At 45.5% G+C, this 15572-nt stretch overlaps 1 protein-coding gene across 2 annotated transcripts in view; it reads left to right on the top strand.

The window, feature by feature from the left end:
* Positions 1–15572, top strand: part of CEP85 (centrosomal protein 85) — a 300410-nt gene that overhangs the window by 76059 nt on the left and 208779 nt on the right. For both annotated transcript variants that reach the window (XM_085647752.1, XM_085647753.1), the window contains exons 7-8: positions 11707–11892; positions 12052–12204. In XM_085647752.1, coding sequence (XP_085503878.1) covers positions 11707–11892; positions 12052–12204 — 339 coding nt within the window. The remainder of the gene's footprint in view (positions 1–11706; positions 11893–12051; positions 12205–15572) is intronic.

The raw sequence follows: 15572 nt of genomic DNA, 5'->3' as shown, positions 1-15572 counted from the left end.
CAACTTTGAAGCCCTAGCTAGCTTGGAAAAATCAAGCTTTCCCTTTTATTCCGCTCCCTCTCATGTCATCAATAAAGGAACTTCTGTTATCCATCCTGTTATGATGGACTTTATTCGATAATTCCATCACTGCAGCGGTGGTCCCTATGTCTGGAAGCATGCCTTGGGCAACCTTTACAGAAAAAGCCATTGGACCTTGCTTCTTTGGAAAATTATCGTCCAATATCCCTCCTTCTCACTACTAAGTTTCTGGAGAAACCTAATAATTGCCAACTTTTGAATTATCTTGAGGATTGCTCTAATCTTCCCTGTCTGGTTTCCAAATGCATTGCCACGGCATCTGTCCTGCTTGCAGTCTCTGAAGAACTTGGATGGAATCTGGATCAAGGCAGATCTGCAGCCATATTTCTGCTTTGTGCCGCCTTGGAATTGTCCCTTATCCACTTTCTAGGCAGACTCCTTGACTGGGATTAATAGTAAGAATGGGAATTGATTCCTTTTTACAAAAATCAATGTTTCTAAGCCTTTGATATCTTTGTAAGACATCTAGTAATTGGATGAGAGGGGTGGAATCCCCACTCTGGCTACACCCACAATCCTTGTCTGGGTGAGCCAGGAGCCACTAAATTAACCTGTGCTTAACCTCTGGTAGCTTGGCACAAAGCAGTCCTGCTTAACCTAGAGGCCATGTGTAAAGTATGTATGCTGCACACAAACAGTAACAAAGTGAAAAACAAGCATAAGAAAAATCCTAAACCAGTTTCGATAACTAGAGTGAAATGTAATAAATAAAATGGGACAAAAACGCAATCCGTAGAACAGCGGATACTGAATTTCAAAGTTTTAGGTAAGTATAGTGACTAGAAAGCACAAAGCGACACTCATGGTTATGTGGTCTTGCTAGACTGGGGTTAAGTCACAAGTTGAGGCTGACCGTGGGCCAGATACAGGGACCAGGTTAGTTCTGCTGAAAAACATACCTTCTCAAAGTCTGGCGTTAAGAGTCCAGTTTGCGGGAAAGGAAGCTGCGAGGAGTACAGAGAGAATTGTGGATGATCGCTGTAGCGCGAAGATCCGGTCGGGGGTTGCCAACGGTCATTGCAGGAGCTTCGCATTGGCGGTCAGCTCCGGCTCTTTTTGCTGTAGCGTGAAGTGCAGATCTCGCCGCTGGCGGGTGTTGTAGCTCGAAGAGGTGGACTCACCTGAGCTTTGTGCTGATCATCGTGGGCGCAAAGTTGTGCGAAACCAGCCTGGTTTGCAGTTGTGAGGAGCACAAAACTTCTGGATTTTGCCTTTTCTTGAAGAGGAGTGCACTCTGATGCCAGCCAAGTGTGCAGGACCTGGATGGTACTTCTTGGGAGGGGGGGTGGGGAATCTGTGATTGCCTAGCCGAAGCCAGCAAGGCTCAGGCAGGTCCAGTTGCATCTGGGCAGGTCCAAGAAGGCCTCTGGAACTTGTTGTGTCCCTGTAGCACAGAACAAGAGGTCAGCCCCTGATTTGCATAGGCGCCAAGAAGTCTGAGGTGACCTAATACTATTGTTGTGTTCCTTTGTGTGTGCTGGAGGAAAGCCCTATGGAATTTAAGTGGGGCAGGGAACGGCTCTGCCCCAACCATCCTGTCTACACCCAGTCCCATTTGTCTTACTCTCTTGTAGGAATGTACATACCTGGTGTGCTGGAACTAGCATGAAAACCTGTCAAATGATGATAAAGCAGTTAATAAAACTACTTTATCACTTTATTTTACATGTCGGAGGGAGCCACAACAGAGTCTTGAGGGTGGGGCCATCAGCAGTAGGAGTGGTGGGCCCAGGGCACCAAGTTGGCATGTAGGTTTAGCTGGCTGTCTTGGATATCTCCAGGCTGTTGCTTGGAGTTATCAGCATGACTCAAGATCACATGTTCCCAGTTCCTGCTGGAGCATGAAACCAGCCCGCTCCGCCCAATCCCGACACTTCTCTCATGCTGGATAATACCAGCATGAGAGCAGCATCTGGATTGGTGCAGGGGAGCCTGTGTGTGCAGCTTCTGTGCATCAGGAGCTGAATAGCCCGGCGGGTGGCAGCAGGCAAGGGATTTTTTGTTTTTAAACCCCCCCCCTCCCCCCCCGCACTGCCCTCACCACTTTTCTATGCAAGCGGCCGCCACTGATACAAACCCCAACAGTAGAGCGATTTACAGTCATGTGAACCAGGACCCTGGCAACGGGCACCAAATGGTTGAGGTAGAAAATGCCAACTTTCTAAAAGTGGCATTATCGGAATAGTGAATTAAATGAATTGCAATTTAAAGTCCTTTCAAATGGTAAAGTTGGCTTTGTAGTCTAAACATGACATTCCTACCTGCTCCCAATCAAAATTTAGCACCTAGGTCGATATCGCTCTGTCCCCCTAGCCACGCATTCTGCGGGATTGTGTGAGGTGTGTTCCATGCTTTGTCTTCCCGTTGCCACCCACTACCACTTCCGGACAAGAACTGCTATGGACACTGTACGTAGTTCCCCGTCCTGGGAAGAGCACGCTGCTATTTCGGACTCTCATTGCCTTGAGTGTGTTTTGTATTTAATAGAAAATGAAACTGTTTTTTCCGATTGCTCCTGGCCTATGGCCACGGCCTGCTATATGTGCTCCCGGACAGCCGGGAGCTTCGCCTGTGGCTCGTGTGAATGTGTGGCGTTGCATTGCGGGCCCTCGGGCTCTATAGCGGCCGGCCTTGGTGGTTGTAGGCCCTTGTCTGTATTTTATTGTCTACTAACGGTTTCTAATAAAAAAAAATTAAAAAAAATTAGCACCTATTAAATGTAGTAAGGTAACTCAATGTTGCAGTGTGCGAGATGGGTCTTGGAGTAGTGAAAAACACATATTAAGAAGGCTTTTACTACTAGAACATGTCTAGGGCCTACTTTAGCAGTGACTTGTATGTGTTAAAAGGGAAGGTTTTAGCCTGGAAAAATGTTTATTTAGCCAGATCAAAATGGCAGGTTTGAAACTGCAGAACAGGCTGCAATGGCAGGCCCGAGACATGTTAAGTGGGTGGCGCGGTGAGTGCTGCATGTCCACTAGTAGCATTTGATTTACAGGCCCTGAGCACATGTAGTACCACATACTAGAAACGTATAAGTAAATTAAATTTGCCAATCCGGTGTAAGCCAATTATACCATGTTTTAGGGATAAAGTACTAGCACTCGAGCACTGGTTGTCATAATGCCAACTAAAAAAGGGAATTCAGAAAATCTGGTTGGGTGAAGGCAAAGCGTTTGGGGGTGAGCCTGCAGAGAGGACCCGGTGCAATTCCCTTCTGTTCCACAACTCTACCCTTTGGCTTGCGGCTTTCCACAGGGATCCTCTTTAAGCTCAACCATCTAGTTTATTTCCTTTCTCTTCAAAGTACTTTATTGATTTCCCGAATATGCAAATGCATCAATTACATCCCAAAATACCGCCACCCTCAAACAATGGGTGAAACACTTGACACAGAGAATACCAATCACGGTTTAGCTTCTTAAGCTTAATAAAGCTACTAACTTAGGCGTTGTTATATCTTGTGACAGAAATCAAAATCTTACCTGTTGGTTAATCTCCATGATCTCAGTGATTGGGGTAATTTCAAAAACCTACATCCCTCCTCCAGATAGTTAACCAATGGGCGCCTTATGGCATCGTATTTACTCTCCATATCATTCAGTTCCCATGTTAATTTTTTCATCTCTAACATTGTCCATAATTTAATCGCCCACTCTTGTATTGGTATAGTCATTGATTTCCATTCTTGGGAAATCGGCTGTTTGGAGGCTAGTTCCATTCATAATTTTTCTCCAGTCTATATTAAGAGTCTTAATCTCGGCAGGCTGAATCCCTTGTAGCACTATCGCTGGGTCAGCTTGGATTGGATACCCAATTTAATATGACTTAGAACCTCTTTACAAAACATCTTTAACCTCTGGCTTGACACTAGATATGTAAATCACACCTTCCATACCACAATTTTCCCATCATAGACCCAATGAACCACTATGCATATGCTTCACTTTCATGGGGGTGATATGTCATAACATCATATTTTTATACATACACTCTGTTCTTAACACTCTTACATAAAAACGGTATATCCATCTACAATTGCCATTAACATTCCGTGATGGAGCCATTTAGTGCACACTGCCAATGTTTCATACATTGCCATTGTATGCAGGGGTTCTCGCCAATGCGCAGCATAGATCTTCAAAAAAGATTATTGCAGCCTATACTGCAGTGAAAGTACTGATTTCTATTGAGTGAGATTTTTACATGCTGGCTCTATATATCCAGGTTGCATAACAGTGTCGTAGTTGGAAATTTGCATATGGTAAGTTTCTTGTAGATGGAAATCCCATTTATACTAGTCAAACGATTTAATTTTCTGCCCCACAAACGTGTACCTGAGCAATTGAAAACCACGCCTCTGAGTTGATCCTTTTTAATATACACGTTCACCAGTTCACAGTAACTGCAAAAGATTTCACAATATCTGCCATCTCTTATTCAAATGGCATTCACCTGGTTATCTCACTATCGCCTGATCAGGCTAATACATTTGGGCAGCTAAGGAAGTATCATCTTTGGCTGGCTTGATGGGCAAAAACTGCCTCACGCTAAATGATAGTAAGATTGAAGTTATGGTGGTGGGTAATAACCTACACTTTTTAATCCGAGGCTGGTAGTCCGTGCTCTTGGTCCCCTTCTCCAGTTCCAAGTAGACTTTCCAAAGTCCTTTCTGGCATAGGTTCCAGACTATACTGTCACAACAGATGCGTCCCTAGAAGGCTGGGGTGCTCATTTTAAGTCTAATCACAAAAGGGCTCCACTACATGTGTGGAGGAGGGAACAAGAGGCATGGGGTTCTAGGAGCTAGCAGCCTCCAATATTAAATATTTACCACAAAAAGCTGCTCCTAGTGTGATAACCCAAATAAGTTACGAGAACGTCGTGAGTGTGGGCATCTCACAAAAAGTTACGGACTGGTCTCACACACCACCTGGTGTCATGCTTCATCATCGGCCAGTCCTCGCCCTCTAAAACCTTCATTTGATAGAGGGAGGGCATACACCGGACGACAGGGATGCAATTCTAAATGATTAAGTGGGGGCCTGTGATATTGTGAGTGGATTTAAAAATCATTATGGTTATCAGAAGTGCTATTTTAATGTGACTGATAACTATATGATATTAAAAGTATAGGACGGTGAATGGGGTAGTTAGTGTCCCCTAACCGTCTCGTGAGTGGTCAACATGTTTATGCTGTGTCGGCCCAATTGGGTCCAAGGCATTCATCAGGACCTAAGTTAACAGGGGGCTCTGTTCTTACCAACTGGTGGCAAGATACTACCACTGCGCGGGTGTGGCAAAGGCCACTCTCCACTTCCTAGATGGCTTCCAACGGTGAAGCCCTAATTCTATGGACTACTTGCCCCATGGGGGCAGGGGGAGGAGAAATATCCTTTTTGTCTGCTTATGACAGGAAATGGATTCCTCCTGGGTCCTATGCGACTGCTCCCGGACCTCTTGAATGTCGGACAAACAGGATATTTCTCCTCCCCCCTGTAAACATGTCTCAGGTCTGTCACAGTGAAGCCTGTCTGAGTATTTTTAAACTACCACGGTGACCTGGCAAATTAACCTACTTGCCAGGCCTAAATCTTCCTTTTTACTACCTATAGTTCACTCCTAAGATAGGCCCTGGACAGCCCATGGGCAGTGTGCAATGTATTTAAAAAGGACATGTACTTCTAAGTTTTCCATGTTCTGGTTGTGAAAACTCTTAAATTTGTGTTTTTTACTACTGCAAGGCCCATCTCTCGCATGGAATAAAATTGGGGCTGCCTTATTAGATTTTATAACTGGTTTCCAATTGGTAAAATATACGAACACCAAATTTGGTGTCTCTGGAATCACAATTTAAACACTAACTTCTTGTGAAGTTTGGTTTTAAATTGCAGTTCTGAAAACGCCACTGTTAGTAAGTTTATTTTTTCTTATAGTCTATTTGGTGCCTTCTGCCTGTCTCTGGGTTACATGTCTGTGTTAGGTGACCGCTGGCTTCCTGCCTTCCCTCTAGACAGCCACACACAAAGGAAGGGTAGGTGTGATTGAGTATCTGTGATGTTGATGGGCCATCCTGAGCAAGATGGGAGAAAGCTACTGAAACTTTATATCTGAAAGGGCTGTGTTCCTATTACCACGCAAAGGGCTGCTTACCCCCCTGTAGTGAGTCTGGAGCCCAGTTTGGAAAGGCACGGTCATGTGCACTTCAAAGCATCTCTTTGAAGTTTCCCTACTTCAAAGGCCCAACTGGATAGAAGTACTGGACCTCTGAAACCATGCACTCGGAACACTTCCAGAACTGAGAGCATTGTACCAGGAGGGAGGACTGCTGTTGCTGCCAGGAGGGACTACCACTTTGCTGAACTGCTTTGTTGTGTTGGTCTGCTGCTTATTGCCTGTGAGTGAGGTTTTGGGATGTAGAGTCAGTTACAGTCCTAAGTATCTCCAAAGCCTTTTGGCTTGCCTCCTGTTTCTGAAGTCTCTGGGATATCAAAGACTTCCCCCTGCAACTTATAATCCGCACCTAAACTCTGCCTGCTGTAAGTCCTGCGTTGCCAAGTGGTGCCAATACAGTCCTGGGACCTTGGAAGTGAGTATCTGTGCTGCAACCGAAGAAAATACACACATTGACGTTGTGCCGATTGGAACAGGTGCATTTCCTTTGACAAAGGCCGCATGGCCCCTACTGCCCAAACTGCGGCAATCGCAGACTATGTAGCACATCGTCCTCTGGTTCTAACGCATCTCCGACTTTGCACAGCTAGGCACCAACGCATCGCATAGTTTACAGCCCAGCGATTCAACAACGCATCTTCTCGATGTCCATCGCATCTTGACTCTCGACACCACCTCGACTCTGCACAGCTCAGAACGATGCATCTCTTACATCTCTACTAACGGCGACGCATCGCCTCCGTTGCTGCGCGCATCGTCCTCTACATCGACTCATCCATGGTACTGCTCAGCGGGCATGCGTGGCTCCTGTATCTGGTCCGTGCTCCATCTCGGCCAGCATGTACTTATGGATTTGCCCTGGTCATGCCCAACCAGACAGCCCCGGTTAGCGGTATCTGCTTCTAAGCACTGAAAAACTGTTTATTCTTGAAAAAAATCATATTTTGACTTGTACATATTGAATTTTTTGTCGTTTAGGTCTGGTTTTACTAAAAAAAAAAAATATTGTTTTTTCTTCTAAACTGGTTTGGAGTCCTTTTGTGGTGTTTTCACTGTTTCTGTGTGCTGTGCACAAATACTTTACACATTGCCTCTTAATTAAGCCTGACTGCTCTGTGCCAAGCACCAAAGGGTGAGCACCGGTTAATGTACAGTGTGTTACTAACTTACCCTGACTAGGGTTGTGGTTCCTGCTTGGACAGGGTGCATACTTTTGCCAACCAGAAACCAAATTTCTAACGTTCCCTGTATGAGGTGATTTTAGTGTTTCCTCCTGGCATTCTACAATCCCTGTACGTTGTCTGGCATTCCAGTATCTCAGAATCCATATCTCTTTGCTCCCCCAGCTGACTTGGAGCCTTAACCCAACTCCCCTGGTGGCTTAAATGAGGACAGATCTTCAGGGATGGAGGCGTCTACCCCTCCACATCCTTGCGCGTGTGGCTGGCTTCCAGATGATGGTGCTGCCTAGTGTCCTGCATGTCTTCCAAGATTTCCCCCTTTCTATTCCCACTCAATGGTTTTCTGTCCTTCTCTCTATCATTCGTCCCTTCTTCTGGGCTGGGGGCCGGCCCCATATCTCCTTTGGCAGTTTCTTACAATCACCCTATGACAGCGGTATGGGAATGGCAGATCTGCACAGTTACTACATTGCCTTCCAGGTGATTGTGGTTAACAACTGGCTTGATGGGTGTTGGAGTGATCCAGCCTACTGAGCCAAGTTGGCTCTGTTCGGACTTGATCAAATTATGGGCCTCCTGTACGGTGCTCAAGATTCTCCCCCCTTCTCCCCAGACATTACATGAGATGTGTTCTTGATCTGAAGGGCGGTGCTTTGCCTTTCGGGCTGAAACCGTAGATTGATGGGCATGACTCCTCTCTGGTTCGGCACATGGCTGCATCACACTGCATGCCTGGATGAGTTTGCAAAAATGGACAAGATGGGAATCACCCAGCTCAGATGTTCCAAACTCTACAAGAGCAGTATTAACTCTCTAGTACCCAATTTCACAAGTCCCTACAACAGTATGCTTTCACAGGTCACCTTGCTTTAGATACCGAAATACCAAACTTTAGCCCCCTGAATGCTGAACTGCTAACTGGTAGGCTTTCCAAAGGCACAATCTCGCAGGTTTACTATTCTCTGATCTGTTTCCCCGACTGGTTTGCAAGGCTGAAACTGAGGTAGGAGGCCTGGGTTGGGAAACTAGATGACACTGACTAGAGGGCAGCTAGAATGGCCCCATGGGAACTTGCCAATTCCACGTGCCTCAGGTTGATCCAACTCCACTATCTCCAGCTAACCTACATGACCCCCTCAGTGTCTCAAACAGGCTGGTAGGTTTCGTAACCCAACTGCTTTCGCTCCTTGTTGTCGGGTGCAGATCTTTTTCACGAGTCCTTGACTGTCTTTTAGCGCTCTCCAAGAAAGTTGACCACCTGGGCTTGCTGGAAGGAACCAAGGCTGAAACATGTGTTTGTGGGGGAACCAAACTGGTTGCTAAGAGGGACATCGCCCGGGAGTGGAATTCCAAGTACACACCCCACACCAGCATTGGCCGCTTTGCAGGCGCAGGAGTGGACTGGTACGTCCAACAAGATAAACCCTTTATATGGCCACAAAAGCATGGGAAGATTTGGGGCAAATGGTGGGAATTTCATGGTTTGGGTCTACATAAATGATAGACCTATCTATGTGCATTGCGGGGTTGTCTGTGCCCTGGTTGGTTTGACTGTAGTGATCTTTGTGTTTTATAGGATAAGACATAATAACATTGGTTAACAAAGATAATAAGGTTTGAATGCTATTTTAAAAAAAATCACTTCCTCCTTTTAGTGATATTTTTCAGGCTTTTGTGAAACCTCTTCCCTATTTTAAAGCAAATTAATGACCTTGGCAATATAGGATCTGATTTAGAGCTCGGTGACGGATATCCTATCCGCCGAAATATATAAATCCCATTTTATCCTATGGGATTTATATTTCGGCAGACGAGATATCGGTCATTGTTCTGACGGAGTAACCCGTTCACTGAACTAAATTAGGCCCATAGGCTATTTATTTATTTATTTATTTATTTATTTAATTTTTTGGGGCTGCTAAATTATACATTTTTGTCACCTGGACTTTCTGAAGTAAGCTGAAGAAACTGCACAAAAAGTGGCTCTGGACAAAGTGCTCCTGGGTCTTGTGTGGGCGGTTTTCTCATGTGGGCTGGACTGCTTTGTGCTTATGAATTCAATGAAGATTCTCTTAAAGGAGGAATAAGTTTACAGGTAAGAAAACATTCTTTCTTATTTGCATTGAAACGGCATTTCTAATGACTTATTCCATAGCTTTCTGAACAAAAGTTGCCAGGCCCGCTCAAGGGAAATTAATAGTAGCTTAGTTCCTTTTTCAGCTCTTAATACTTTCTGGAAATGGAGGATTGGGGAAAAGCATACGCAAATGTACCGGACATGGCAACCTAAATCTCTTCGCTTTCGGTGTCTGGCTACTGCAACCTGCTTGTATAGCTTTGGCGTTCTCCAGCGTGGCAAACAGATCCTAAGGTTGTTTAACCCTTCTTTGAAATAACAAGGCCAGTTGTCTCTGGTCCAGCTCCTATTTGTTGCAATCTACATATGTTCTGCTTAAGGTAGCTACCGCCTCATTTTGTAATCCTCAAACATGTTCACTGTTGGACTGAACTTGTGACGCAGCATACAATGCCAAAGCAGTTAAGCTTTTCTGCTTTGATTTGGTTACTCCTTTCTTACTTTATAGGTTTACCATGTTGTTGGGCCATATTTTGACATCAGGTGGGAAACTAGTGGCAGGAACGCCTTTGTGTCTGACTGCCTTTAACTCCTATATGTTTATGCCCAGTTTTTCTATTTTGGAGATCAAAAGTTGCTTTTGGAACGTTTTTATTTTTTTAATGTGGAACCCAGCCTTTGAATGAGACCCCTGTCAGTTGGAATCATGGGTGCAATTAATATAGATCCTACCTCACATATGCATTTTCTTTGTTCATCCACGAAGTCATGGCCTGCTTCATTTCTACTGTTTGAGTGCAGTTGTCTCATTCGCCTGAGATCTGCTTTCCCTCCATGTCTAGTTATAGCTCTTGCAAGGCTCTCATTCTCAACTGGGATGAGAAGAATGCAAAACACACAATCCCTAGAAGAACTCACTAATCTACGTCCTTGTGTTTATATCTTGGACCAGAGTTATTAGTCTTTCTCTTTTTTCTGAGATGAATAAACCTTCAGGAAATCTGCACCAATGCTTTCCCTAAAAATCCAATCTGCTGTCCTGGTTAGTGATTTTATCTTATTAAGGCGTTCGACCCAATTCTTTTAGGAGAGATGGTGTCTGGTCAGACGGTTTGTTTCATGACCGACCTTTGATAAGCCAATCGTCGAGATACGTGACGCCCTCGCAAGTTATTGGACTCCGAAGTAGGCATTTTGCAAAATCTCTGGTTGCTGACTTTAGGCACAGAGTGCTTTGAGCTGGTAGTGATGCTCATCCACTATAAAGTGTAAGTATTTTAATTTTGTGATGGGTGGAAGTGCGCATCTTCTAGATCTATTGATGCAAAAAAAAAAAATCCTGATTGAAGAGCATTTACCAACGAAGTCATTTGGAAGATTTGTTTGCTTATCAACTAGTTCAGTGCTCTCCGATCTAGAATAGGGTGTGGTTCCCAAGCTATCTTTCGATTTGAGAAAAGATCTTAAGTAAAACCCTTGATGTTTCTCTGGATCTGACACCAGCTCTGTGATTGCTCTTTGTAATAGTTGGATTATTTCTTCTTGTAGGGCCTTCAAGTTTTGTTGATTCTTCGTTATGATGGCTATCACATAAATCGTATTGTGTTGGTTTTTCTTATCGGGGACACAAGCTGCAAGAGAAATTGTCGAAGGAATTGGTGTTTGGGCCAAGGCTGGAGTCCTTGTTCTTGTATGTTAAAAGGACAAATGAACTCCTCAACAGCTTACAAGTTGATACAAAGTCTTAGGACAGCGACTGCAGCTTACAGATGATGAAGGCCTTCACTTGAAGTTGATTTACAGAATATTCTAAAAGTTCTACTTACCAATTCAGATACTTCCTACTATTTTCATGCACATCCCACACCTTTTTGCTTTCCTTTAAGAGGCTGTTGCAGCTAGATGAGGTTATTTACATACCCTCTTGGTCAGCTAGGATTCTTTTCTTAGTTCCTTTGGTCCATGCTCTGTATGTAAAACGAACAAATAAGGCTAATCTCTATTGCCATAATAAATGTATCCCAGTAGTGCGTAACATTCTGCCGAAACAGTTTTCAAGCTGGTACCCTGGCCTGACAATGTCTTGTTTTGTGCATTCATGAAATATGAAGAAATAGCATATGTTTGGCCTGTTGAGTAATGCTCTGATGATCTCAGAGCCTAATGAATATTTTTGTGTACTTGTGTATTCAGGAAATGCAGCGAGAGAACACGTTTCTGAGAGCACAGTTTGCTGAGCAGTATGAATCCTTCAAGAAGGAGAAGGTGGAGCTAGAGCAGAAGTTGGCTGCGGTAGAGGCAAATAACAAATCCTTCAATGATACCCTTCAGGCAGTCACCCAGAAGCATGAACAGGAGCTTAAGAAGCAAGAAGAGCGGGTATGAAACTAGATCTTTAGTTTTTTTTTGGTGGACTGTACAGGTTTAGTGTTTTGGGATGTAGATCTTGCTCTGAAACCGGGAAAGTATTGTATAGTCTCTGTGAGATGCAAAGCAGAAGGAACCATGCTCTAAGAAAGGCATTCTAATTTATTACAGGTAAAGGGAAGGGACAAGCACATTAACAACTTGAAGAAGAAATGCCAGAAGGAAAATGAGCAGAACCGTGAGAAGCAGCAGAGAATCGAAACTCTGGAACGATACCTGGCAGACCTACCCACTCAAGAAGACCATCAGAAACAGACCCAAAAGGTGCCAATGTAGATAGCTGGTGGTTGGGGAGGGAATTGAAATCAGAAGTATAAGATACGCTTCTGCACTAGCAACAATGCAAAGGATGTGCAAGCATTTGTTCTGACATTGTTGAATTTAATAGTGAGTAAAGGGGACGTTGATAAGACTGTTCAAGGAGAGCGTGGAGGGTAGTACTGGGCTGTAGAATGTAGTATATTTCAAAGTACCTCCCTCCAAACGACCTCTCCCCTCATCAGTGTCTTTCCCTCCACCCATGTATTCAGTCATCCTCTGGGATCAACACGGAGTCAATTTTGTGTTCAAGGCATGTGTGCTGTAGATACACATGCTTTGCATACTCCTGCCATCTAGTGATGAGGTAAGGTGACTCCTCATTTTGGTGATTGTGCGCATGTGCTGTGACTCCATTGTTATTGTTTTCTTTCCGCCATCGGGTTCGGACGTGGTTTGTGGCGCTCCAGATTGCAACCATTCTTCGGGATCCCCTCGGTGCGCAAACACACTGTACCCTCGTTGGTATGGTTTCATACACGTTTCATATTGTTTGCGTCTCGAAAAATAGTAAAACACTATCTTCAGTATAGAAGAAGTCATTGGCGGCCTTCGGGCCAATCCGCGTCAGTCGACTTACACTCCGTTTCATAGTATAGAGTCTTCTGCCGATGGAACTGACTCCATGTCAATTCTGTCCTCTGTGCCACTCCAACTATCCGTGCACCGACTTGCATAAAGTCTGCAACTTGTGCCTCTCATCGGAGCACAAGGAAGAGAACTGCGACGCTTGTCGATCAATCCAGTCTAAAAAGACTTTGCAGAACAGTCTCGTTCGACGAAGGGACATGCAGCGGCAGAATATCGAATACACTCTGGATATCTTTGGAGAAGATACCGAACATGAAGAAATGGAGGCGTCTGCAGCGGAAGAGGAGGAGGCCTTCTCTATCCAAGAATCCGATTCGGAACTGGAAATCGAGCCAGAGTCTGGAGATGTTCCAGAGCATTAGAATCTGTCACTGCTAAAAGAGGCTGCAGGCTCTGGCCAGGAGGCCAGTCGGGCTGAACCAGCAAGTGGGCTTAGGCCTTGCGATGATCTGGGACTGGGGGATTACGGCACTCTTTTCCAACAGTGCAGGGATGTATTTAGGAGTCTGGTTATTCCTTACTGGAGCAGTCACAGTAGGGGGGGGGGGGCCTGGGTGCAGAGGCTGCAGGCAACGCCGGGGAGTTCAGGAGGGGAGAAACTATGGTGGACTCAAGTTCTGGAGAGCTGTGGGACCTTGTTGGCATTGTTGACCCACTTCAACTGAGGCCGGAGGTGACTGGTGCAGTGGTTACTTTAGGTGTCTGGTTTTGGCAGTTCAGGGGGCCTCGGAGTCTTTCCCTTTTGGCGTTTATTCAGAAAAGGTCCACTGTTCACAGGAGGTTTTGAGTCCTTTCCGAGGGCAGGGATTCCTCCCAAGTTTCTAGAGTCAATAACTGCAGGACGAGTTGACTTTGGTGCACTTTTCGATGAGGGCTGCAGACAGGCCGGCGGGGCTGGGCCCAAGTGAGGTACTTTCTTCAGTATTCTCTGCTTTTGCAGCTCTTTGGTGTCCTCTCTTCTTAGATAGTAAGGGGCTCCCCTAAATAACGAATTTAGGGTAGTAGCCAATTGTGTTCACATCACAGTAGCCTGGAGGTGGCACGCCTATCTAACTAGCTAATTTTCCTGCCTGCCCAGATGCCAAGGGGGCTCTAGGTGGGGAGGTGGGTGGGTTATTACTCTCCTGAGGGGAGCCAGATTCGCATTCCAAAGGCAGTGGCTAATCGGAAAGTCATCCTGTGGGAGGGAGTGTTGCACCCTCTTCCCGGACAGGCCTTTGTTCTGGGTTTCTTGGGAGCAAAGGCTGTCACCCTAGGAGATCAGAACAGTGTCTCTGTGGCAGGCTGGCAGAATCCAGTCAGCAAGCGCACCAGAGGCTAGAAGGTTTTCAGGGGGCATCTCGAAGGTGCCCTCTGGCCGTATGTATTGTTGAATCCAACACTGCATCAGTGCAGGTTTACCAATACGAAATGTTTGATACCAAACATCCCTATTTTCAGTGAAGCCATCATGTAGCTGAGGAACTCGTTTTCATCTGTGTCCAGCACGTTTTAAAATGGCTTCCCTGGTCGCTTTTGCTGGCAGTGATAGGACTGACCAGCACAGAGGCATATCTGCTCATGCAGTTATGCCCTCGCATGTAATATTCAGAACCCTGCCTTAGTGCGGTCAGGCCTGCTGTAGGGGTGCCTTATAAATATTACATGCAATGTCAGGGACATGCCCCACAGGGATGTGTGACGTGTTTTCTCTTTGTTCTGCACCAAGATACTCAGCCTGCAACGTCAGTCTTGCATGTGCTTCGTCAGTGGTCCCTTAGGGTGGAACACTTCATACTGCTGCTCTTAGGGACCCTCTTTAGTACCTCATGCCCTAGGTACCAGGGCATCTTACTAGGGACTTACAGAGGGTGCCAAAGGTTTTTCCTGTTAGGGAACATTTGTCTAGTTTGGAGGGAAGAACACTTGTACTGGGTACCTGGTTGACAGGAACCCAGTTCACTTCAGTCCACATTGCATCAAATACCAGGCAAAAAAGTGTGTGTGTGTGTGGGGAGGGGGGTTTTTGGTTACAGTTTATCCAGTATTGGGGTATCTTTCATAGATTTCACTACCCTGAATCATTCCTGTCCGTCGAGATGGATGTCCCACGGAAACATAATCAAGCAGTATTTAATTAATCCCACAGGCTATAATGGCCCTGAGCCATGTGGTTGTGGGTGTGGGTGTGTGTGTGTGTGTGTGTGTGTGTGTGGTTCTGGGTGTGTATTTGTGTGGGTGTGGGAGTGTGCGGTTGTGGTTGGGAGTGTGCGGTTGTGGTTGGGAGTGTGCGGTTGTGGTTGGGAGTGTGCGGTTGTGGTTGGGAGTGTGCGGTTGTGGTTGGGAGTGTGCGGTTGTGGTTGGGAGTGTGCGGTTGTGGTTGGGAGTGTGCGGTTGTGGTTGGGTGTGTGGGGTTGTGGTTGGGAGTGTGTGTGGGGTTGTGGGTGGGAGTGTGTGTGGGGTTGTGGGTGGGAGTGTGTGTGGGGTTGTGGGTGGGTGTGTGTGGGGTTAGACTTCCAACAGTCAGAAGATGAGGTGAGAACAAGGACTTTGGACACAACTAGAATATCCTCATAGTGACTGTGAAGCTCAAACATTTAAGGTAGTTCCGCGAAAGAGCATAGCTGAAAAAAATGTTTGAAACAGTTTGGCTTTGTCTGCTGGACTATTGCTCACTCTACAAACACCAGCATAGTTACTGTGTTAAAGTATATTAAGAACATAGTTTGACCCACATAATTGGA

This window comes from Triturus cristatus, chromosome 3_2 (assembly GCF_964204655.1).
Source record: "Triturus cristatus chromosome 3_2, aTriCri1.1, whole genome shotgun sequence".
In the NCBI taxonomy this organism is placed as follows: Eukaryota; Metazoa; Chordata; class Amphibia; order Caudata; family Salamandridae; genus Triturus; species Triturus cristatus.
This window is presented reverse-complemented; position numbering and strand designations above follow the sequence as displayed.